This window comes from Chiloscyllium punctatum, chromosome 6, assembly GCF_047496795.1.
Source record: "Chiloscyllium punctatum isolate Juve2018m chromosome 6, sChiPun1.3, whole genome shotgun sequence".
In the NCBI taxonomy this organism is placed as follows: domain Eukaryota; kingdom Metazoa; phylum Chordata; class Chondrichthyes; order Orectolobiformes; family Hemiscylliidae; genus Chiloscyllium; species Chiloscyllium punctatum.
Window position 1 is genome coordinate 84,583,951 of NC_092744.1, and position 23,955 is coordinate 84,607,905.

Genomic DNA, 23,955 nt, shown 5'->3' on the forward strand with positions numbered 1-23,955 from the left:
CCCTTCCTCTCCCTCCTTTCTTTCTCCTCTCCCTGCTTCCTTTCGTCCCCTCCCAGCCCCCCCTCGTCTCTGTCCCTCTTCTCATACTCCCTCCCCCCATACCCCCTCCTCTCACCTCCGTCTCCTCCCCCCCCATCTCCTCCTCCCCTCATACCCCTTTCCCTCTTCTACTGTCACCCCCCCCTTTTCACCCTTCCTCCCTCTCTCCCCCTTTTCCCTTCCCCTCCTTTCTTTTTCCCTGCTACCTCTCCTCTTCCTCCCCTCCATACTACACTCCACTCCACTCCACTCCACTCCACTCCTCTCTCCCTCTCTCTCTCTCTCTCCCTCCCCCTCCCTCCCCCTCCCTCCATCATTCCCATCTTCTCCCTCTCCCCCATCTCACTCCTCCCTGTATCCCCACCTTCCCTCCCTGTAGCCAGCCCCATTGTCTCTCCCACCACCAGCACACAACCTCACTGTCGACCAATAGGGTGCGCCGACCTGCAGCCCTGACCAATCACCCGGCCCCCTTCTGCCTCCCAGCCAATTGTTTCCAGGAGTGGTGTTTCCATCCGGCCAATTGAGAATCCGGACCGCGCATCGTAGGGCGGCCATTGGGCGGCCCGGCGGGGCAGGCTCAGCCAATCAGGGGGCGGTGCGGGAGTGAGGGGGGAAGATGGCGGCGCTGGAGGACGGTTGGTAGCAGCGGCGCGGAGAGCGGAGGTGAGGGAGAGAAAGAAAGAACAGCGTGAGTGAGTGAGTGAGTGAGTGGAAGAGAGAGAGAGAGAGAGAGAGAGAGAGAGAGAGAAAAGAAAAAAAAAGAAAAAGAAAAAGAAAAAGAGGGGTGAGGAGAGAAAGAGAGGAGAGGCGGGGAAAAGCGAGGGGGAGTAAGGGGTGGGAAGAGGAGTGAAGTGAGGGGGGAGAGGAGTGAAGGGGTGAGGATGAGTGCATTGAGATTTAAGGAGATTGTGAAAGTAGATTCATGGGAACAAAGAACAGATGTGATTAAGTGTTGCTTGTCTTTCTCGGAGTGCTAATTGCCCTAACACCCTGCTGGATCCAGACCAGGGGGGTGTGGGCAGGGTTGGGGTTGTGGTTGTGGTTGTGGTTGGGGTTGTGGTTGTGGTTGTGGTTGGGGCTGGGGCTGGGGTATGATGTGGTGCTAGGCGTTGTTTCGGTGGAGTTAAAAGGGAGAAATCGTACGGAGTGTTGTTTTGACGCCCTTTCGTGAGTGTGAGGTGTAACTGCAAAACTCCAGGCTCCTATTGCAGCCCAGTCCTTTGTGAAATACTGAAGTTAAAGTTACTATGTTTTAGATGGAACACCAATCGGAGGCTGAATTGATTTGGAAGTTGTGCTGTCATGGTTGTTGAGCTTTCTTTAAGTTTCCATTCTGCAATGTAACCTCCAGAATTAACCAGGAGCATGGTGACAAGCGCTTTCCATAAGGTACTTCTCAACCTTATGAGCAAACATTCTGAAAAGTCAACTTGGAAAATTAAAATATGCTTGTAAATTTACCAGTGAAGGTGAGACTGTAACTCTAGTAATTGTGTAAAGCTCCTTTGCTAATTTTCATACACATGAGTTTATATTGACAAAAGCTCCATGAAGCAAGTAGTGCTTAAAATTATTGAAGGCTGAATAAAAGTAGTTATCTATAGTTATGTTTCAGAATGGATTTGGGGATTATAAATTAGCAGAAAGGTTTTGGGGTTGAACATTTTGGTTAGAGTAGATGCTGAAAATTTGGATGATGACAGATTACCTGTTAAGTGGATGGGTCCAGGCTTGTTTTTCAAATAATGAACGTATTGGGTATTGCTCAGGCCATAGGGTTGTTGTAACAGTACCTTACGTACCTTTGGATCGAGTTCTGAAAAAGGTTGCTGACCTGAAACATTGACTCTGCTTTCTCTCCACAGAGTTGAAAATGTATTGCTGGAAAAGCACAGCAGGTCAGGCAGCATCCGAGGAGTAGGAAAATCGATGTTTTGGGCGGAGCCCTCCACAGATGCTGCTGGTCCTGCTGAGTTTCTCCAGCACTTTGTTTTTGCTTTGGCTTTCTAGCATCTGCTTTTTTTCCCCCCCCTTGTGTGGTTTTTGATTTTAACACCTTCACTGCTTTCCCAGCAGTGATTAGGTAAGTCAGCACAGATCCTGAAACTTCCTAGTTGGTTATGTTATATGTTGGTAGTTAATGCATTTTGTCATTTCAAACCTTAATTTGGCGAATTGACTTTAGATGAGAAAAGAAGTGTAGCTAGTTTGTACAGGTTTGCAATCTTCATCAAATATATGGTATTTGCCGGACCTTTAAGAACATGCTAATCACTCATTTTTGATTTAAATGCTTTTGAAGTTAGTGTTCAGGAATATGCTAGTCCACTTTGAAAGCCGGTTTCTTTGTTTCAGATGGGTCGCACTGTGGCTAGCACTGCTGCCTCACAGCGCCAGGGACCCAGGTTCAATTCCTGCCTCTGGTAACTGACTGTGTGGAGTTTGCACATTCTCCCTGTATCTGGGTGGGTTTCCTCTGGGTGCTCTGGTTTCTTCCCACAATCCAAAGATGTGCAGGTTAGGTGAATTGGTTATGCTAAATTGCCTATAGTCAGGGGTAAATATAGGGAAGGGGAATGGGTTTGGGTAGGTTACTCTTCGGAGAGTTGGTGTGGATTTGATGGGCTGAAGGGCCTATTTCCATACTGTAGGGAATCTAATCTAAGTTTGTACATCTGTGACTACCGTCCGTTCTGCAAAACCCATGGAGACTTCTTCACTAGAAGATACTTTTGTATTTCACAGCACAGTTTGAAGAAAAGTTAGTGATTTGTGGAAATTGAAAGAACGGCAGAAGCTGTAAAATCAGAAACAAAAATAGGAATTGCTGGAGAACCTCCAGGTCTGGGAGCATTTGTGCAAAGAAATCTGTTAACGTTTCTGGTTGAGTGCCCTTCCTCCGAACTCAGATGGTGAGTTGTGAAGGTCTTTAGGGTCATCCTGAGAAAATGAAAGATGTTATGTAAATGTATTTGTATCTGTCTTTCCTCTGTCTACTACAAGATTCTGTTGTATCTCTCACTAATATCTGTTCCAGTATTTTTAAGTGACTTGGCTTTCCACAGCTCCAAGCAAAGTAGTACAATCTGTATGTGCTCAGACTGAGAGAGAGAGAGAGAGAGAGAGAGAGAGAGAGAGAGATGGTCAGAAATAGACAGATGTGAATGCACTTTATTAAGCTGAGCGATCAGTTTGTAAATAATTCCTTTGTCAAAAGTGTAAGCAGAGAAGAGAGTGTATTAGAATAGTTTATGACGCTGGCCTGGTACAATCTTTAATGTTTCAATGATTTACACTTTTGTCCATCTCCCTGACTTCAGCTGTAATGTGATATTGGCATATATTATATTTTATAAAAAATTATGTCTAGCATCAAAGTAGCTTGTGTGTAGTTTGGCCATGACCTGGCAAATGTATCAGTTTGATAGTTTTTTTTCGCTAGGCAACATCTGCTGCCTGTTGGTGAGCTATGGATGAGATGGAAGGAACGTATCGTGTGCTGCAGACTCCAGGGGCTCGACTTGGAACACAGACAAATACAGCGATCAGTACATTGGAGCCAGGGCAAAGCCTCTCTCTGGCATCATCTCAGAAAGCCCGGGGCAAAGGAATCCAACTTACAGTCCTGTTGCTGGATGATGTACGGGAGCAAGTTGAAGTTGAGGTGAGAATTTTATTTTCAAAGTAGAAGTTGAGTAGTTTTGCTAATTTATGCTTTTTCTTTTGGAATGAATAATGGTAACCATTGCTTATAAAGGTATCCTTTGTCTGCTGTTAGGAATTACAAGATACAACAAAAGTAAGGCCCAACTGATAGTCCCATCATCAGCCTGGCACAATGACAACGGGTATGATACCTTAATGTGCAGAGAGTTGTGATCCATAGTTGCCAAGTTGCCTGTTATACCCCAGCATACATACTTGTCATGGATCTTCAATTCACTCCTTTGTTAAAGTGTCCCATTCAATCACTTGATTATACCATCTTTGATTGGATTATCTGTTAAGGTTTGCATGGCATACTATATTACCCCAAGGACCATTGCAAATGTTTTTGATACTTCCATTTTTGCACCGATTGGTTAGCTGGTGCTTTGGAACTAATTCATGAATGTGAGCCAACCCCATAATGAAAGTAGGGGAGCAAGTTGGATAAATACCTGTTATCAAATAGATCACAGCAGTTGTGGTATTTAAGATGGTGTCACAGTATAGTATTGTTTTGTCACAGTATAGTATTTATGTTGCTAGCTTTAGAACTTGATCTGAGAACTAAATTTGCTAATTTGCATCCCCACTGTTTCTCAAGAGTGAATTAATTTTGTTGTCCTAAAAGTGGTATATCCAGTGGTAAATTCTTTACCTATTGTCACTTAAAATTTGAAGTGCACTTAAAGTGTGAAGCAAATTTCTGTGGAACCTGAATGTATGTAGAACTCCGTGTTGACTTACAGTTGTGGATTGTACATCAATAGTTAAATATCAAGCAGAAAGGTGCTAGATTGTGATGGTCAATTACTAATTCACCAGATGGGCAAAGAACAAAATTTAAATGAATTGTCACATCAGTCGAGGTGTGTTGCGATATGCTTGACTATGAGCATACAGTTGTTTGTCTAGGTAGCACATTTAAATTTGAGAGTTTGGTCTCCTATATGCTGTCATTGGCAAATTTCACTTGCACATACCAATGTGTTCTCCTCCCACCCCTGACCATATTGGTAAATAGGTAATTCCTCAGAAGAACTTGCTCCTATCTTGCAAAAGCCTAATTAACTTCACGTCACATGTAAATTACTTTTATATTAAAAGGCTTCTAATAATGCACAGTTGAGTCAGATCCTTTGTAGTCACTGCTTCTTGAGCATTTTTAAATTCTAGCCATGAATAGATGCACAGCAGAGTTTGAGGGTCCAAGTAATAGTGTTGAATAATTGAATTAGGAGGGTAGTCAGGTGACTGACCTCTTCAACTTGGAAAAGGGTAAGATTGTTAGAATTCGACGCAATATGAGATGACAGTCATCTTTTTTTGTAGGACTATACTCAAACTAGGGGCTGTGAAAGGAAAGGGTGGAATAGCTATTGTGAAGAATGACATCACAACACTGAGCAGTACTTAGTGGTGTTTTGGGTCGATCAATGCGTATAAAAACCTTTGAAGACATTCAGTATCTAGTTACTTGATGTGATGGCGCATGTTATGCTGTACTCTGGATGCTGTAAATCTGAAAACAAAAACAGAAATTGTTGGAAAAGCTCAGCTTCTGTGAAGAGAAATCAGAGTTAATATTTTGAGTCTGATGGTCCTTCCTTAGAACTCTCGAAGGCCTCTCTTATCCATGTCCTGTTTTGGCAATTACATTTTATAGTCCTGAGGAATGTTTGGTTGGGTAAATAATTCCTGACCTTTCAACGTCAGTTATCTTGGAATTCCCATTACAGGAGATTTGCCACTAGGATTAATACTGATATTTAATCAGTATTGATAAGTTAATATTTAAGCAAGTTATAGCGGAAATATGACCAGCCGAACAGCTTCAGACAGGGAAGAAAGCAAAACTTAAAGTGGGAGGCAGAAAATTCAGAGAGTTTTGTAAATCGGAGCAAAAGATGTTTGACACTGGAAAATAAAAGAGCGCCTAAATGTGACTCACTGGACTTGAATAACAGCTATATTTGACTGAAAGGCGCAACTGATTTCTCCTCCAAACGCTGCTAGACCTGCTGAATATTCCCAGGATTTCCTGTTTCCTTTCAGATTTGTGACATCTGCAATATTTTGTTTTTAAGAGGAGTTTGGTTTCACTGAATGATATTTACATAAAGCAAGGAGTCTAGTGAATAAAATAGATGAGTTGAGGATGCAGACTGACACATGGAAGTATGATTTGTTTTAGTGATTATGAGCCACTCTTAAATATGACTAATGTTTTCAGGTAAGATAGAAAGGCTTAATGTAGGAACGTTTGAGGACTCTGGGACTACTCTCAATGGAGTTTAGAAGGGTGGGAATCTGATTGAATCTTGCAGCATACAGAATATCCTGCACAGAGTGGACATTGGGAAGATGTTTCCATTGGCAGGAGAGACGAGGATCCGAGGGCACAGCTTTAGAGTAAAGGAAAGACTCTTTAGAATGGAGTTAAGGAGAAACTTCTCTAGCTAGAGAGTGGTGAATCTGTTGAATTCATTGTCACAGAAGGATATGGAGGTCTGGTCATTGAATATATTTAAACCAGGGATAGGTAAGTTCTTGATTGCCAAGGGGTTCAAAGGTTATGGGGCGAAAGTGGGAAAATGGGGTTGAAAAACCTATCACCCGTGATTGAATGGCAGAGCAGACTTTGATGGGCTGAATGGCTTAATTTCTCCTCCTATGTCTTATAGTCTTATCATCTAAAGACTGATTTTAAAAAACAAAACTCTAATATTAATGAAAGAAACCATTCCAGCCAAGGTAGGGACAGTCAAACTGCTGGGAGTGTATTCAGTAAACATGTGAACAGTCATGGGGATATGAAAGAGTAAATTTGGAGGCATATTTCTGACAAATGCAAATCAATAATGCAATAACAAGGATGTACTTTTATCTAGCCCCTTTCTTGGGATGTAATGTCCCAAGATGCTTCACAGGACCATTATGAAAAAAAAAAGTCTGGTACAAAGTCATCTAATGAGGTGTTAGGTCAGATGACTAATTGCTTGGTGTAAGGCAGGTTTTGGACAGTCTTAAGGGAAGAAAGCGAGATGGAAAGCTATAAGGAGGATATTCCAGAATTTGAAACATAGATGGTTAAAGGGAATGCCACTGGCTAAATTGAAAGCTGATTTAGGCAAATGTGGACAATCTTAGATTGAGGTTTGTGAGCTGGAAGAGGTTACGGAGGTGGGGAAAGACAAGATGATGGAGGTAATTGAAAAATGGGATGAGAATTTTAAATTGCAAATGTAGCTTGAATGGGAACCAAAGTAGGCCAGCAAAAATTGGTGAGACGGGACGAGCTCAAGGCAGGTACTGCAAATGCTGGAAATCTGGTTCAAATATAGAATGCTGCAGAAACCCTTTGGCAGCATCTGAGGACAGAGGAATAAAGTTCATGTTTTCAATACAGTGTGATTGTTGTTCGGAAACTGTTTCTTTCTGCACAGATACTGCCAGATTTGCTGAGTTTCTTCAGCATTCTTTGTGTCTGTGATGGGGAGCTGGGACGAGCTGAGTTAAGATGTTTGAATCATCACAGAGGGGAGTATTAAGAGGTTGACTGGAGTACATTTGAACTGTGGAGACTAAAGGTGACAAATGGATGTTTTTACAGGTGGGGGGGCGGGGGTGGAAATGTGGCATTATTATAGAGCTAAAGACAGACCATCTTGGTTGTGTAAATATGAAGTCTAATCTCATAAGGGTTGTGAACAGATCCAAAGAAGAATCACACTGGATTCAAAGTGTTAACTCTTAACACAATCCAAAGATGTGCAGGTCAGGTGAATTGGCCAAGCAAAAATTGCCCATAGTGTGAGGTGCATTAATCAGGGGTAAATATTGGGCAGGGGATTGGGTCCAGGCGCGTTACCCTTCAGAGGGTCGGTGTGGACTTGTCGGGTTGAAGGGCTTGTTTCCATACTGTAGGGAATCTAATCTAATCTTTCTTTCCCCACAGATGCATCCAGACCTGCTGAGTTTCTCTAGCACTGTTTTTATCACTTATTTGTTGACAAGGAAAGGCAAAGTGTGTGGAGCTAGAGAATGGAGTTTGGAGTAAAAGTGTGGAGTTTTGTTTACCTTGATGTTAATAGAGACACAGTCAGTGTAAAAACTACAACGGACAGAGAATTCCTAAATTACACTCAGAATCTTTTTTGGTCAGTGTATGGCAAACCCCGTGATGGGTCACTTTTCTGAATTTAATCTTGGGGAATGAGGCTGGGCTGGTGAAAGAGCTTCATTGGGAGAGCTTTTGATGGTATCGATCATAATTCAGTTGGTTAGCATAGTCGTGAAAAAGGATAAAGACAAAATTGGGAGAATACACATTTCACTATGCTGAGGAGTCATTTGGCAAAAGTAGATTGGAGCAGCTACTTGGTAGGGTAAATTGGTGTCAGAACAATGGGAGGCATTCGAGATTTGAGGGTTTCGAGTGAACATCTTTACGCAAATCTGTTGGGACAGCCAAATCTGTTTCCTAGATGACAAACTGCATGCAGAGTTAGATGAAGCTAAAAAGGAAAGCCTGTGTGATCTTAATATTGCAGCAAGCCTGTAGAAGCGGTAGTGGTAATGAAAGTAGAAGCAATAAAGGGAACGTGGAAAAATACTGGTAAATAAAAGTGAGGAATTCCTAACAATGTTTTATAAGTAAACAAAGAGCAAGAGGATATCCCAGAAGAGGATGGGGGCTATTAAGGACCAGGAACATGAACTGTATATAAAGGTGGATTATGAGTGACCTTCTTGATTCTTGGCAGCTGTTTTCATAAAAGAGGGGACTTATGATCATGTGGTTAAGGAGGAAGAATGTGAAATATTGTCATGATGAGCACGGTAAGTGAGAAAATCTAAAATGGTTTGACAACTTTGGAAGTGGCTAAATTGCCAGAGGCGCAGGCCGTTAAAAGAATCTGAATCTCTGACCACAATATTTCAGTCCTCCCTGGTCACACGAATGCTGCCAGAGGATGGGGGGACTGACATAATTACACTGTTGTATAAAAGGAGAAAGTGATAATCTGAGTAATTACAGGCTATTTAGTTAACTTGTGTTTTGGCCCAGGAACCAACCTATCTAACCAAACTACTCCTCCAGTCTACACTCCAGTCATTCTTCAAAAGCCTTATTGACCAAAGCAACTGACCAAATTCATATTGAAAGCTTTAATTTTCACAGGCTTGCCCCTTGATTTGAAGGGTGTGTATTAACAAAGTACAGCTGACTCAAAACTAACTGCTCGAGCAACGTAGAGATGATTCATTCAGCATAAACTCATATGCAGTATGTTAAAATATCTGATAGCGCTGTAAGCTGAGCAGTGTATTTTAAAAAAAAATTAGGTTTTCCGAGCAGTTCAAACTCTGATAATGCTGTTTTTTTTCATCCGCCCTCAGTTTGTCTTCCTTCGCCACCCAGGTTTCTTAAAGTAGTTGAAAGAATTAATACTCATAGAATCCTTACAGTGTGAAAACAGGCCCTTTGGCCCAACAAGTCCACACCTACACTCATTCCCCTACCTTATTATCCTATATATACCCCTTACTAGTGCACCTACACATCCCTGAACACTATGGGCAATTTAGCATGGCCAGGCCACCTAAGTCTGCATGTTTTTGGATTGTGGGAAGAAACGGGAGCACCCAGCGGAAACCCACGCAGGCGTGGGGAGGGAGAATGTGCAAACTCCACACAGATAGTCGCCCAAGGCTGGAATCGTACCAGGGTCCTGGTGCTGTGAGGCAGCAGTGCCAGCCGTTGAGTCACCATGCTGCCCCCAAACAATCCCTACAGTGTGGGAGCAGGCCAATTGGCCCATCAAGTGACACACTGACCCTCCGAAAAGCATCCCACCCAGACCCATCCCATAACCCCCATGGTTAATCCCTGCACACTGGGGCAATTTAACATGGCCAGTCCACCCTAACCTCACACCTTTGTGACCATGAGAGGAAACCATAGCACCATGAGGAAACCCATACGGACACTGGGTGGGGAGGAATGTGCAGACTCTACACAGACATTCGCCTGAGGGTGGAATTGAGCCCTGGTCCCCGGTGCTGTGAGGCAGCAGTGCTACCTACTGAACCATCATGCTGCATACAATTAGCAAGAGCTTTAGGACAAATCTCAGGGCACAGTCCCTGGCTTAGGAGGCTAGTGCCTTGTCCCATTAGGCTACTAGGGCCAATTGGCTGCAGTGTCATCAGCAACCTCCTGATCACTAGTTGGCTGGGGAAAAACTGCTTGGTATGGCACTCAACCACCAGACCAGAAAGAATCATAGAATCCATGCATTGCTGAAAGAAGCCATTCGGCCCTTTGACTTGGCTCTGACCCTCCCAGAGCATCCCACCCAGAATCAGTCGATCCTCCCTATCCTCCACTTACCGTAGCTAACCCACCTACCCTGCACATCCCTAGACAATCTACCTAACCGGAACATCTTTTGAATGTGGGAGGAAATGGGTGCACCTGGAGGAAACCCACACAAGCTTCACACAGTCACCTGAGGATGGGATTGAACCTGTGTCCCTGGTGCAGCAGTGCTAGCCATTATGCCACCCTAAAATCCTTTGTTTAATCCCTGATTAATCTTCTCAAGGAATCTGAGTGGCACAGTGGTTGATGTGGTAGTGAACAGGTTGTGGATTGACTGCAGGCAGGTTAATAATTGTTGATGATCTTCCCTCAGAAATGATGAGGGTGGGAAATAGAAATAATTCTTTAAACCCATAAGTTGTATAGTAAAGTAATATTTTGAGTAGTATGTGCATTTGATCACTTTGTTGGTAGAAATCCCTTGTGCCCAAGACTAACGCTTTGTGCAACAGTAGAGGTACACCACTGAGTAGCCTACTTTTTAATATTTTTAGGTCGGGTGTTCGAGTGCAGTGTGAAAGTCTGATAGTAAAACTAGCAGGGCTTTCTTCACAAGTAATATTGCTGACTTGTAGTAGCAGTGTCCTGCAAAGAGTGAGGCGAAGAATTTGTTAAATTGTTGCTTGGTATAATTAGATTTGTTGACATGCCTCTGAGAACATAGGTCAGTGTGATAGTGGATGCTGCGTTCTGCATGGTATTGTTTTAGGCAGTGGATTCATAATAGACTTTTGACCTTGATGGGCAGCTTGAAGCTGTAAACAGCAGACTGAAGAGAATGTTGAACTATGGACTAAATGATACTGGTTTTGGGACGAAAGCTGGCAGGACACTGGGAAAACTCCCTTATCCTCCAAGTGATGTGGGATCTTTTAATGTACCCTTAAAACCAGCTGCACCTCCCTGATTAGCATTTCCAAAGGGTGGCAGCCTTAGAGCTGCACTGTAGTGCAAAGCTATCCTTCGATAATTAATTAAATCTCTAATTCTAGACCATGAGCTCTTACTTTTCAGCAATGCATCAAGTGTTCTACCCGCATAATGGAGATTAGACTTTTGTGTGTCTGCGTGCGTCTTGTGTGTATGCTTCTGAAAACTAATTCAGGATTTTCAGGGTGGCACGGTAGCATTGCAGCCTCAGCGACAGGGACCTGAACGATCCCAACGTTGGGTGAATGTGCTGAATTTATTCCGATGCTCAGGTTTCCTTCCATAGTCCAAAGATGTGCAGGCTAGGTGGATCGGCCATGGGAAATTGTCTGTAGTGTCCAGGGATGTATGCAAACTCAGTGATCTCTTTCTGCACTGTGGGAATTCTATATCTTGGTAAATTAGCTGCCATATTTCTTGCTTAATTCTGTGTTTTTAGGGATACTGTTATAACCAGAGCAGCTGTCTTCACTCCATGAACCTGTTCTGTAAACAATTAGATTTGAGGAATGTCTTTGAACTAAAAATTGCTACTGAAAAATATTTGCTTAATGATTGAGCAGTCTCTGTGCATGAAAGGTGTATAGTAACATTACAATTCCCAAACTCTACTTCATTTGTTCTTTTCAGTATTTTCTGTAATTTTTTTGTTCATGGTATCTTATTGACCAATGGATCCGAACCCCAAGTGTAATTGGGTGTACATTTTCTAGCTTTTACTGTGTGAAGATACTTTGTTCCATCTTTTACTGGTTCAAAATGGATAACATAGCATTACTTACTTTAACATCTATTTGCTGAGTTTCGCTCATTCGTGTAATCCAGCGATAATCTCCAGTTACACTTTCATTCTCCGATGCTTAAGATGCTGCTTAATGTTGCAATGTCAGTTAAACTTGGATATATGGCTTTCTTTCAATCAATCACCCAGTTTGTTAGTGAAAACGGTGGAATGTTAAGGCTTCACAACAGAATCTTGCGAGATACCCTGTCTCACATCCTGCAAATTCGAGAGTGCTTGTCCACTATCCCTACTCTTGTATCCTGACGTTCAATTCGTTTCCAAACTAAGTGAGTAAGTCGCTTTAAATCCTATGAATTCTGATCAGCTAGCAGACTGTATGGGAGATGCCTTTGGAAGTTTATATAAAATACAGAGACTATAATCACCTCTTCAAAAATATTCAGTTGGACTTTCCGGGCATTTGTCGCTCCATATTGATTATTTGTTTTTTCCAACACTCCTCGATTAGTCGAGAGTTTCTCTTCAGCATTTTTTGTACACTTATGCTATGCTTCATTCTAGATCTTAACCACTTCCTGCCAATACGTTGGGCCTAAAATTCCTGGTTTTCCTTCTCTGAGCTTTCTTTAAAAAAAAGCGAGTTTCCAAATCTAAACAAACACTTCTCAGTCAAGAGAATTTTGGAGAATAAAATGGAGGATGATAAAAAAGCCATTAAAAAAAGAACTCTGTCTCATGAGGACTTTGACAGCTTTAAAGAGAGGGTAGAAAATGTGGGAACGATTACTTGGAGTCTTCCCAGCATCATCTAACTGAAGAATATTTAAATATCTGAATTGGCGTTCTGTTTCCAGTATTGTGAAATATGATCTTTGTACGGGGGAATGTGATAATGGAAATCTGTGTGTGGTTTCATTGAACACTTGGTGTTGCACACTCTGGCAGTATATAAGAGTTCAACAGGAAGTATTGCATTTTTAAAAATAAAGACTCCATTCAGTGGTCTAATGCTTTTTGAAAAAGTGATTTGAGTTTTACACTGCAGTGTGGTTGGCGTTTATTTGAAATACATTTGTGCTTTTTGTCATATCACTATAGAGAGCCCTTTGCTCATTGCGCCATTTAGCTCCTAGAGTCAGAGAGCTGTACAGCATGGAAACAAACCTTTTGGTTCAACCCGTCCATGCCAACCAGATATCCCAATCTAGGTCCACCTGCCCCATATTCCTCCAAACCCTTCCTATTCATATACCCATCCAGATGCCTTTTAAATATTGCAATTGTACTAGCCTCCACCACTTTCCCTGGCAACTCATTCCATACATGTACCACCCTCTGTGTGAAAAAGGTGCCCCTTGGGTTTCTTTTATATCTTTCCCCTCTCAGCCTAAACCTATGCCTTCAAGTTCTGAACGACCCCACCCCAGGGAAGAGACTTTGTCTATTTATCTTATCCATGCCCCTAATCATTTTATACACCTCCTATAAGGTCACCCCTCAGCCTCCAATGCTCCAGGGAAAACATCCCCAGCCTGTTCAACCTCTCCCTATAGCTCAAATCCTCCAACCCTGGCAACATCCTTGTAAACCTTTTCTGAACCCTGTCAAGTTTCACAACATCTTTCTGATAGGAAGGAGACCAGAGTTGCAATATTCCAACAGTGGTCTAACCAATGTCCTGTACAGCCGCAACATGACCTTCCAACTCCTGTACTCAATACTCTGACCAATAAAGAAATGCATATCAAATGCTGCCTTCACTATCCTATTTACCTGCGACTCTACTTACAAGGAATTATGAACCTGCACTCCAAGGTCTCTTTGTTCAGCAGCACTCCCTAGGACTGTACTATGCAGTGTATAAGTCCTGCTAAAATTTGCTTTCCCTGTCGTTGTTAACTGTCTGTTGGAAATTGGGTTCAGTTGGTGCTTTAATTCTCATTTTTGGAAAGATTAAAACTTGTGCTTGGTATTTGAATCTGTATTGCTGCTGGAAATGAATTCCACATGCTTTTCCAGAGGTATCTACTTGTAAATTATCTGTTTAAAGTGGCAATGGTCTCATGTATTAAAGCTATTTATTCGTCTGGGAGTGGTTTTCGATATTTTCTGTCTGCAGTGGCTAGTAGGCTATCTCAGCCTTTGTGGCACTTCCGCCTGTGCTCAAGGTTAAGTGGAGCTTGCTATTGCTACAGTCTACTTGGCATGTATCTGGCACAGAAGAATGGAACTTGTGTGGGTGTAGTTATTTTCTGGACTGGTTGAACCTGACTCTGATTCCCCGGAGTGTATTGTATTAGCAGTAGTACGTTTTTAATTAATCCTGCTTTCCATGTAAAGACCTGATGGCAGTAATCATTTTCCAGAGGGAGTGCAATTCTTTATATTTCATTTAGACCTTTGGGAATGAGGGTTGCTTATTTTTGCAACGTGAGATAACATTGTGTTTCCCATATTTGGATGCCCCTATACATGCTATATGATTCCATTACTGATAAAGTTAGTGTACACCAGACTGGGGCGGCACGGTGGCTCAGTGGTTAGCACTACTGCCTCACAGCACCACGGTCCCAGGTTCAATTCCAGCCTGAGGTGTGTGTGTGTGTGTGTGTGTGTGTGTGTGTGTGTGTGTGTGTGTGTGTGTGTGGGGGGGGGGGGGGTGGGGGGGGTTCCCTCCGGGTGCTCCAGTTTCCTCCCACAGTCCAAAGATGTGCAGGTCAGGTGAACTGGCCACGCTAAATTGCCCATAGTATTAGGTGCATTAGTTAGAGGGAAATGGGTCTGGGTGGGTTACTCTTCGGAGGGTTGGGCCTGGACTGGTTGAGCCAAAAGGCCTGTTTCCACACTATAGTGAATCTAATCTTAAAAAGCAAATCTTAAAATAGCAAAATGGCTGACCCTTGTTTTCACCTCGTACCTTTGGATGGCTGAGATTGAAAATTGGGGGTGTTGTCAAGGGTATGGTTAGCCTGTGTTAATCTGACTGTTATATCCACGTTGCTACAAGAAAGGAAGATTGTTGTTCTCTAACTGTTGGGTAGCCAGCCTAGATGATCAGAATGTTTCCAGATCGATGCATAGAAATTGCTTGAAAAAAAAACATTTTTCCTCTTAGCATCCAAATTGTATTTTACAACAGTGCAGTTTGAAGCAAAACAGACTACAAAAAGAAATCAGATTTCTCCATAAAAGTTAATGTATAAACTGGATTCCCTACAGTATGGAAACAGACCAAAAGTCCACACTGACCCTCCGAAGAGTAACCCACCCAGACCCATTCTCCCCCCACCCCTCTATATTTACCCCTGACTAATGCACCGAAAACTATGGGCAATTTAGCATGGCCAATTCACCTGACCTGCACATCTTTGGATTGTGGAAAGAAACCCACGCAGACACTGGGAGAATGTGCAAACTCCACACAGGCAGCTACCTGAGGCGGGAATTCAACCCGGGTCCCTGGTGCTAACTGCTGAGCTACCGTGCTGCTCACCAACTCCCAGGGAGTCTTTATGCCCCTGAACTGCAGAATCTGTGTCCCCAGTCCCTGGATGTCGATGCAGTGAATAAATAGAACTGAGGCCCTTTGCAGCGAGCCAGCAAGCAGAATAGGGGCAAGGGGAGTGGTAAGGCCGACATGTTGCTTGAATTTGTAGACCAATCTCTCAACAGCACTGGTCCATTCTCTTGACGATGACAAAGTGCAACTCTTCCGCCAACAATATCAAGAACAAAAATGGAGATGCACATTGCAGAGGCAGGCCCTAAACACTAAACAACTTAAAAATGAAGCAACCACAAGATTTAAAGCAAGGACTATACAATTAAAAAAAGACAGTGGAGTTTTGGTCTTGTTGAATGCGAAGTTCTGTGAGTTCATTTGGCCTTGTATAAAGCTCTGGCCAGACCCCATTTAGAGCGCTGCGTTCAGTCCTGGACATTTATACCTCAGGAACAATGTATCAGGCTTATGTAGAAGTGGAGTACAGATTCACCAAAATAACTGTGGCCTTGGAGACTTAAACTATAAGGACAGGTTGCATAAACTAGACTTGTGTTCCCTCGAGTATAGCAGATTAAGAGTTATCTAATTAAGGTATTTAGAATGATTAAAAGATTTAGTAGAGCAGCGAGAATTTCCTCTGGTGCTGAAGCCCTTACAAGGGAAATGGTTGTATAGTGTTCAAGGTGGACCTAGACTGTTAAGTGGTGATGTCTAGAAACGCTTATTTGCATAAAGGGTGGTGTAAATCTGGAACTCTACCCTTCCCTTCCAGGAGACATTTGATATTTATTGGATAAGATGTAGAAGGTCGCAGGATAATGGTGAGGTAGATGGAGCTAAGATCCAGCTCAGTCATTATCCAATTGTGTTGTGGTACAAGTTCCAGGGATTAGGTGATCTGTTCCTCTTACGTACTTTCACCTCCTTCAGTGTGATTTTTGATATTGCTGGCCCGTAGAGAGGGGCTTTGTGGCTCACATGGGAGGTCATAAAGCCAGCAGATCATGGTCGGGTATAATGGTTATAATACCGCTGTGGAGTCAGCCAGCACAGGCTGAGGCCACCCCCGCCCCCCCACTTCCCCCATTGTAGCCTACACCCTACAGAGTCCCATTTCTTGCTTAATTTCTGTAGTTTTACAAATTGATTTCCATAAATTTAGATATGGCGGAGGTGTGGTATGGGTCATTGTTTGTGTGTGCTCAAAATGTTTTTGATTTTTGAGAGCTGTCTCATTGTACTTTAAAAGAAAAGCTTCTGTTCTATTCTTTGTTTGTTGACCATTTTCTTTTAAGGCTTTTAAAAAAAAGGGTTAATGAGCCAAATTCCTTCCTGCTCATTTCTAAACCATTTTTAACAAAAGGCTACTTTAGGTCAAAATTATGAAGAGATGTGTTAATGCTGTTGACAGCGTTTCCCTTGTTTCTGGATCTCTTTGTCACCTTAAGTGTTGCTGACACTCCGTCATCTTGCACAACCTCTCTTCCATTCCCCACCCTTGTAGCATTGCTCTCTTGTGATCCTATTCTTTCTTTAGTAGAGCACCTCATCTCTTGTAATACTTTTCCTAGCCCTAAACGGTTGGCCATTGTGCTTTAATCCTTGTACTCCTCCCGTTCCTCATTTCATTGTTGCTTTCCTGCTATTGATAGCTGTGGGCATGCGTTCAGCCGCTATGCACGTGCTGGTCCCACCTAACTTTAACTTTCTGTGACCTTCCTTGACTCTGAGATTGTTGATGTACTGTGTGATAGCCTGAGCAATATTGCAAATGAGCTGGAATTCTAATTATGCTGAATGTTACCAAGGTTAGTCAATCTAGTGGTTATATTGCCACTAGTTTCATCTTTGTACCTGTTCCTTGAGCTGGATTAGAGGTTTCACTTCCATTATGTTACCTTCTTTCTATCACTTTTCCATATGCATAGTACAGCATAATTCCTACCATGCCATGACTGCTGCTAAGGACCTCAACTTATCTACTGTGATTTTTGAGTTCACCAGGTCACTCAAACTTGTATTGCCTGCAAACTAACCCTTCCTCAACAATGCTGACCTATCACTCTTGACCTCGTTGTTTGTAAATCTTTCAATAAGTTCACTGCAGACATCTGTATTCCTATATTGTGGACTAGACTTGGACCTCCCCCAAAGTATATTATGGAGATAGACTAGACTCAAACTTTTAGATTTTGTAAGAGGTAAGTATTCCAAATGTAATTTGGTCCATCACGAGGCTCTAATCAAAACACCATTTTTATTTTACAACATGGTTAAAATACAACAAAAAAGAAGAATGCGTAACTTTATTGAAATACTTAACAAGGTAACGTATTATATAATCATTAATCATCAGCTAATCCAATATAGGCAGCATCCCATAAATATACCATTGGCAAAGGCAATTCAGTGACAGTTATCGTTCTCACATGTGGTCTCTCCCCAGTCCAGATGAAAGAGACGCTGAAAGAAGCAATCTGCCCCTTTTGATTTTTCTGTCTAACACTTCACTCTAGAGACAGAAAACTCAAGTGTCGAGCTCCTGCAGCCAGCAAATACCTGCTGTACTGACTGAAAGCAAAGCTAAAGTTCTTTTTCAGCCTGCGTGAGCCTGACCCTGCCCATTCATGATTCTTTTGTCTTGAAAAAAACACTTAGGGTGAACTCCAAGATGTTTTACTAACTGCCTGTCTGGAGGAGACATTTTATGACCACTGACAACAGCCCTCTGCAAGAGAAACAGGACAGAACGTATCTCTTAAAGGCGTAGTATCATCATACCTGATGTTGAAATGCATGGAAGCATTCTGTACCATTATCTACCAAGGAGCAATCAGTCATCCTGTACTGACTTTTTGAAGTTCTCTTTGCATTACTCTTTTGCTGACGACGTTGCTTGCATCTTAAAGCCTCCTAATGACCTAGCCTTTAGTTCATACCTTCACTCATCTGTTGGCTCTATCTCAGTTGGTAGCAAACTTTCACCTTTTGATGCATAAGGTTGTGGATTTGAGCCAGATTTCAATCTGACACCGCAGTGCAGACCTGCAGGAGTGCTGCTGTTAGATATACCTTATCCTTTGGGTGAGATAAACCAAGAACTTCCTGTCTTGTACAGTGGGCTTGAAAGATCCCTGATGTTGTTTTGAAGAGCAGGGGAATTCTGGTGTCTTATTTAATGTTACCCATTAGCCAGTATCACTATCATATTGCTCTTTGTGGATGTTTGCTCTGTGTGTGAATTGGCTGCTACATTTATCACACTATAATGGTGACTACACTATAAAGATATTTCACTGGTTTTAAAGTACTTTGGCGTGACTGGTGGGCATGAACCTCTCTTGGCACTTTATTTGTAACTTATCATCTTGAGGGACATTGGAAGAGGTGAATAGAAATGCAAAGCTCAGATGAATGGAAAGAGCCCAGAGTAAACAAGAGACCAGTCAGTTGTATGCCTTTGCAGCTTACTGAACCACATCAAGTGATATTTAATGTTGAGTTGACCACCATGATGCAAACCATTATTTGACCAGACAGGAGGCTGCCACTGAGTTTTTGTTCCATGTACTTGCTTTATTCCCTGTATATTTTGTCATTTTTAAAGGCAATAGAAGTCTTGTAAGAGCGTGGGATGGTTTTGAGAACAGTTGGGGAAAGGGCTTTAAGTGAGAGCACGCTTCAGAGTTGCGTGAGCGATCAGAATCTCAATCTGCTGACAATTGCTTCTGGATTGCTTCCTGCCGCACTTTACAATCAAAGAGCTCTTCCTGGACTCTGCAGTAATGCGATCTTGATACTGTCATAATGACTCTGGACATGCGTGGGGGCGGAAGGGGTGGGAATGGGCCTCTTTCTAGTAAAAAAAATCAGACAAGTAATAGCAGACAGGGTCTTTCTATAATTGCAAGCTAATAAGAATAATATAAGAACTACAAGACATCTGGAGCTCCGTGAACAATGAGGCCGATAGTACATCTTTGAGATTTAAGGAGCAAGAAAGAAACAGTATTACTTGAATTTACTCACTCAAAGTCACTCAATGCCTTTTTGTAAAGAAGAGAAATAAGTAGTTGATGGAGAATGTAAAAGGAGAAAGGAAAGAAGAAAATGTCAGAGTTTCTTATTCAGACACAGATTAGAATTTTTTAAGAAAGCTTCCCCTCTGATGTTCATTCTAAATGAATGGTTTGTTTTATAATGGATCATCCATTGCACAATGAACAGAAATTTCCTCCAGTTAAAAATTTTGATGGTTAAAGCCCCTGTCTTCTCTTTGTTCAAAAATCTATTCCCTAGCCACTGACTCCATTCCTGTCTCCGGCAACTGACTGCAACTAAACCAGGCAATTTTCTGTCCAAGATAAGTTGTCAACTCTAACTGTGCCATCATGAATTTCCACTGACATAATGTCTCTTCACTTGTGCTCGTTTTTCCAATGAAACCCAAATCTGTGTGTTTATTTACTTCAACTGTATGGTTCAACCCACTCTTGGCTGGTCCCTATCATTCAATCCTCCATAAACTTCAGGTCATCCAAAGGTTTCTGCCCATACTTTTACTTGCACCAAATCCTTTCAACTTGTTATCCTGGTACTTGATAACCTACATTGAATTCTGGTCAAGCAACAGCCTTAATGTAAAAATCAAATCCTTTTTTTCAAATTCCTCTGTGGCCTTGCCCCTCCCTAAATCTGTGTTCTGCTCTGGCTCCATACCTCTTTTTTTGAAATAATTGCATCTTTCCTAACCATGGTCTCATGAGCATCTCCAATTTTTATTTTTCCATCGATATTTGCCAAGTCTGTATGTCTTGGAATTCCTTCTTTTACCTCTCCTGTCTCTTTGCCTTTCTCTCTCTGAGATTTTTCTTAACTGACTTATTTGATCAAGCATTTGGCCTTCAACCCTGTTGTCTATGAATGTGACTCCGCTCCTTCTTGTTTTATAACGTTTTTATGGAGCCTTGTGGTACTTTTGCAATGCGGTGTATGCATACGATATTGCTTAGTTTGTTGCATTCCAGATATATCCAAATGATGAAGCTGTCATTGAATAGGCACACGTTCTTCATCTCTATTTCCCTCTAATATGTGAAGTTAAACTCGATCCTGTACTTGAATTCAACTTTCCATTCCTATGGAGATCTTTAAACCTACCTGAGAATGGGTTGCAATCAAAAGCTTGACATCTCTTCAGAGACGAGACATAGAGTTCTTGGTTAATAATTTTCCCCTGGTCAACATCATCTAAAACAGATTACCTGCTCACTTATCTTATTACAGTTTGCTTTAAACAAATCTGCTGCCAGGTTTCAAAGTTATAGCAATGATTATATTCCAAAAACTAGTTTTTGTGTACAGTCCTCTCATTTAGTGATACTTGATTTGATATATATTAACAGAAGTGTTGCTGTGGATGCTTTTTTTTAAGTCTCTTACTACTTATTCTGAAACTTCCTGATGTTCTAAGCAAAAAAAATTTTTTGCCTGATTTATTTTTTTATTCCTCAAGTTTACCTTGGTTTTTTTGGAGATCAATTCCTGACCTTTTAATAACAATAGAACTGTTTAAAAAAAATGCTGGAATCTTAAATCGGTAGCAGAAAATGACTGCTGTGTTCTATAAACCACAGATTGTGATTTGGGCATTTGTGGTCCTTTGATGCCTTTATTGATAATAGCCCAAAGCCTTTTGGATTAATGTTTTCATTGTATGTTCTTTAGCAGCTAAACTGCTGGAGTTTGTGAGAAAGCAGTGGGAGGTTAGCTTTTGCGATTGTTCATTCAAGCATCTGGTTCAGAACTATTATAAAAAACACTTTGAATTGAATCATTTGCATGAAATTTTCTGAATTTTTTGCATTGTTGAGGTTAACTCTTAACTTTTCTTGGTATATCTCTTCATTCATTCCATTAAATAAATTTCCTTTTTACATGGCACTTTTGACACAGTAAAACGTCCCAAGGAATTTCGCAGGAACCATTTGATATCTTGCCCTTTCAGGAAACATTAAGACAAGTGACTAAAAGCTTATTTGAAAAGGTTTTGCAAAGAATCTTAAAGGAAGAGAGACATATATGGAAAAGATCAGGGAGGAGGACTTGAGTCTTGGATAGTTATAGGGTCAGCCACCAATAGTGGAGTTGGGACAGATTTCTTTTGTGTCTGAGGATTAGTGAATGGTATTGAGCAGGGGGTTTTGCCTCTCGTATCGAAATGGTTGAGACCCTGCTTTATAATGCTTTTATTCTTGCATGGGATATGTGCAGATTTCTGTTTTTTTTTGTGCAGGAAAAGCTTTGTAAATGCTTCATGCTGCTATAGGACATATTGAATCAGTTAGGTGTTGGCTCTCTTTATTGGAGAATAGGGAATAAGGAACTTTGGGATTCCTTGGGTACGTGGAGACATAGTATTTATGGTTAGGCCAGCTCTTCAGCAAAAAAAATCCCCATAATTGTGTTCAGCTGATTCAGAATAGCGTGGCTGGAATCGTTGCTGCTTACATGGCATAATGTTTTGTAGTAATTTTACCAGCATTGGTGGGGCTTGCAGCTGTTCATATCTTCAGTTCGGAAATCCTGTAAACAAATAGTGGCAGCAGGCTTTGGCAAACTTACACGCTTCATTAAAGGGTAACAGACCATTGATTATATGTTCACATACCTAAAGCTGATAGATTGCTGGTGTGAGATAAATACCAGGACTGAGATCCAGCTAAATGTGGTATATACACACCCTGCACACTGCAGACTTTGTGAGATGTGTCTATTTGTATTGTGCATCATGGTACATGACTAAAGACCATGTGTTTTCACGCTCTAGTCTGTGTTCCATTCAGCTGTTGAGATGTGTTGAGTTTGAGAGGTTCTTTGTGCAACCTACCCTGACAATTATACCTGTCCTGAGCACAATTTGCTTTGTATTAACGAGGACAATGTGTTGCTGTGTGTACACGTGCACTTACAAGCTGTTTGGATTTTGTATGCACAAATGTGTAGTTGTGCTGTAATTGTCATATTGCAGAAAGAGTTGGGTTATCTTGTTTTTTGCTTCCCGATTAATAAAACTCTTGAATGTTCAGTTTTTAAATTTAATTTCATACTGCAGTATCTGATGAGGTCAATTTCAAAAGTTATGTATGATTTAAATTGTGTTTAACAGTAAAACTGTGCTTTGCAGGGATATATAGGGAATGTCTATCAAAGCTGTTTAACCTTGCTACTCAAGTAATAATCGTAAGTAGCCGAGTGCTTACTGTATGATCTGCTTGATGTACTTTCGCAAGATGAGTTCCCTTTTTCCCTTTTTCCCCCCCTCCAATAATGATTTAGCTGTACTTAGAAGCTGGTTGGTCCAACTTTTTAAAGTGTATTTTCTTCAACTTGTGTATCTTGAAAAGTGATCAAGTAATATTCCTCCAACATCTATAGTTTTTTTTATTTTCATAACTTGTGCAGGTTTTTTGTTTCCATTTTCAAAGAAGCTGTGAGAAAGTTGTATGTAAAGGGATTATTTTGAGTAAAACACAACAGTACAGATGTTCCCAACACTGGGCTTGATTTAAAAAATAGTTGTAGTTTGCAGTGTCCACCGTCTCAATTGTTTTTTAACTCAGCCCCCTTGGGTATGTGTTCCAGCTGTTGTGAGCAAACTTTCAAATGCACAACAGCACACATGCTCTGACTTCCAGAATGTCATGTCATGTGTGGGGGTGGAAGGATTAGTGTGACTTGGATGAAAGGTTGTGCTTGTGCCTGAGTTTATGTATGAGGCTGCCTTGAGATTTGTCATTGGGTAGGTGGTTTCTACATGACCCTAGTATGAGTTTGGCTTACGCTACGTTCTTAAATAGCTGTGTTACCAGAAAGCAAACTCTACACTGAAGAACTGTTCCTTCATGATAGTGATGAATACGATGGGAAAAGTTTAATCTGGTTTTTGTGAGTAAAGGGAATTAAATTCTGTGTATGAGTAGATGGGGGGGGGGGGGGGGGGTGGAATTGGAGTGTCCTTGGTGATGTAACAATTGTCGCAACTTCCTGGAGGAGTGCACCAATAAATATGTCCCACTGTTTCACAAGCTATCACAGAACGTATAAAATTCAATGAGACCACAAGAGTAATCAAGTTGTCTGCCTTTTAATTGGGGCAAAAGTAATTCAAGCCATTTCCTTCAGCAACATTAATTACTTTCATTGTAACCCACAAGACTTTTGTCATCCTGTTTCCCCCCTCAGATGAAGCAAAACACTCGAGACAGAGTATAGTTTTACCTCCTTCATCTTTATACTGGGCCCTGGAGGGAGAGAGATCGTTCACCCATGTGCACAGAGACATGAGTTTCACGGTCTTCTCTGGAGTAGCAGTTTCTTAATGAATTATGTAATCATTTTACAGGGAGGAGCATCCAGATAAGGCAACATACATATTGATTGGGTGACTGTTACAATTGGTGAGTGTCAACAGTAAAGATTAAACCATCTGCTCTCACAGAATGACTGTTCTTAAGCTTAACTGGCTTCACACAATGAATACTTTTTACTTTTATTACCTTATGTACCGAATGCTTCCGATATTGTTAAATGGCTCTACATAATGACTGCTTTTCCACCTTGTTAACCCATTACCCTTGC

General features: G+C 41.5%; 1 protein-coding gene across 5 annotated transcripts in view; it reads left to right on the top strand.

The window, feature by feature from the left end:
- The first annotated feature begins 638 nt into the window (after positions 1–638).
- Positions 639–23,955, top strand: part of farp2 (FERM, RhoGEF and pleckstrin domain protein 2) — a 178,206-nt gene continuing 154,889 nt past the window's right edge. For 4 of the 5 annotated variants that reach the window (XM_072573162.1, XM_072573165.1, XM_072573164.1 and 1 more), the window contains exons 1-2: positions 639–705; positions 3,485–3,706. In XM_072573162.1, the coding sequence (XP_072429263.1) occupies positions 3,512–3,706 (195 nt within the window). In that variant the 5' untranslated portion in view covers positions 639–705; positions 3,485–3,511. Of the gene's footprint in view, positions 706–2,933; positions 2,955–3,484; positions 3,707–23,955 lie in introns of those variants that run through there. The other variant, XM_072573163.1, reaches the window with a different exon arrangement.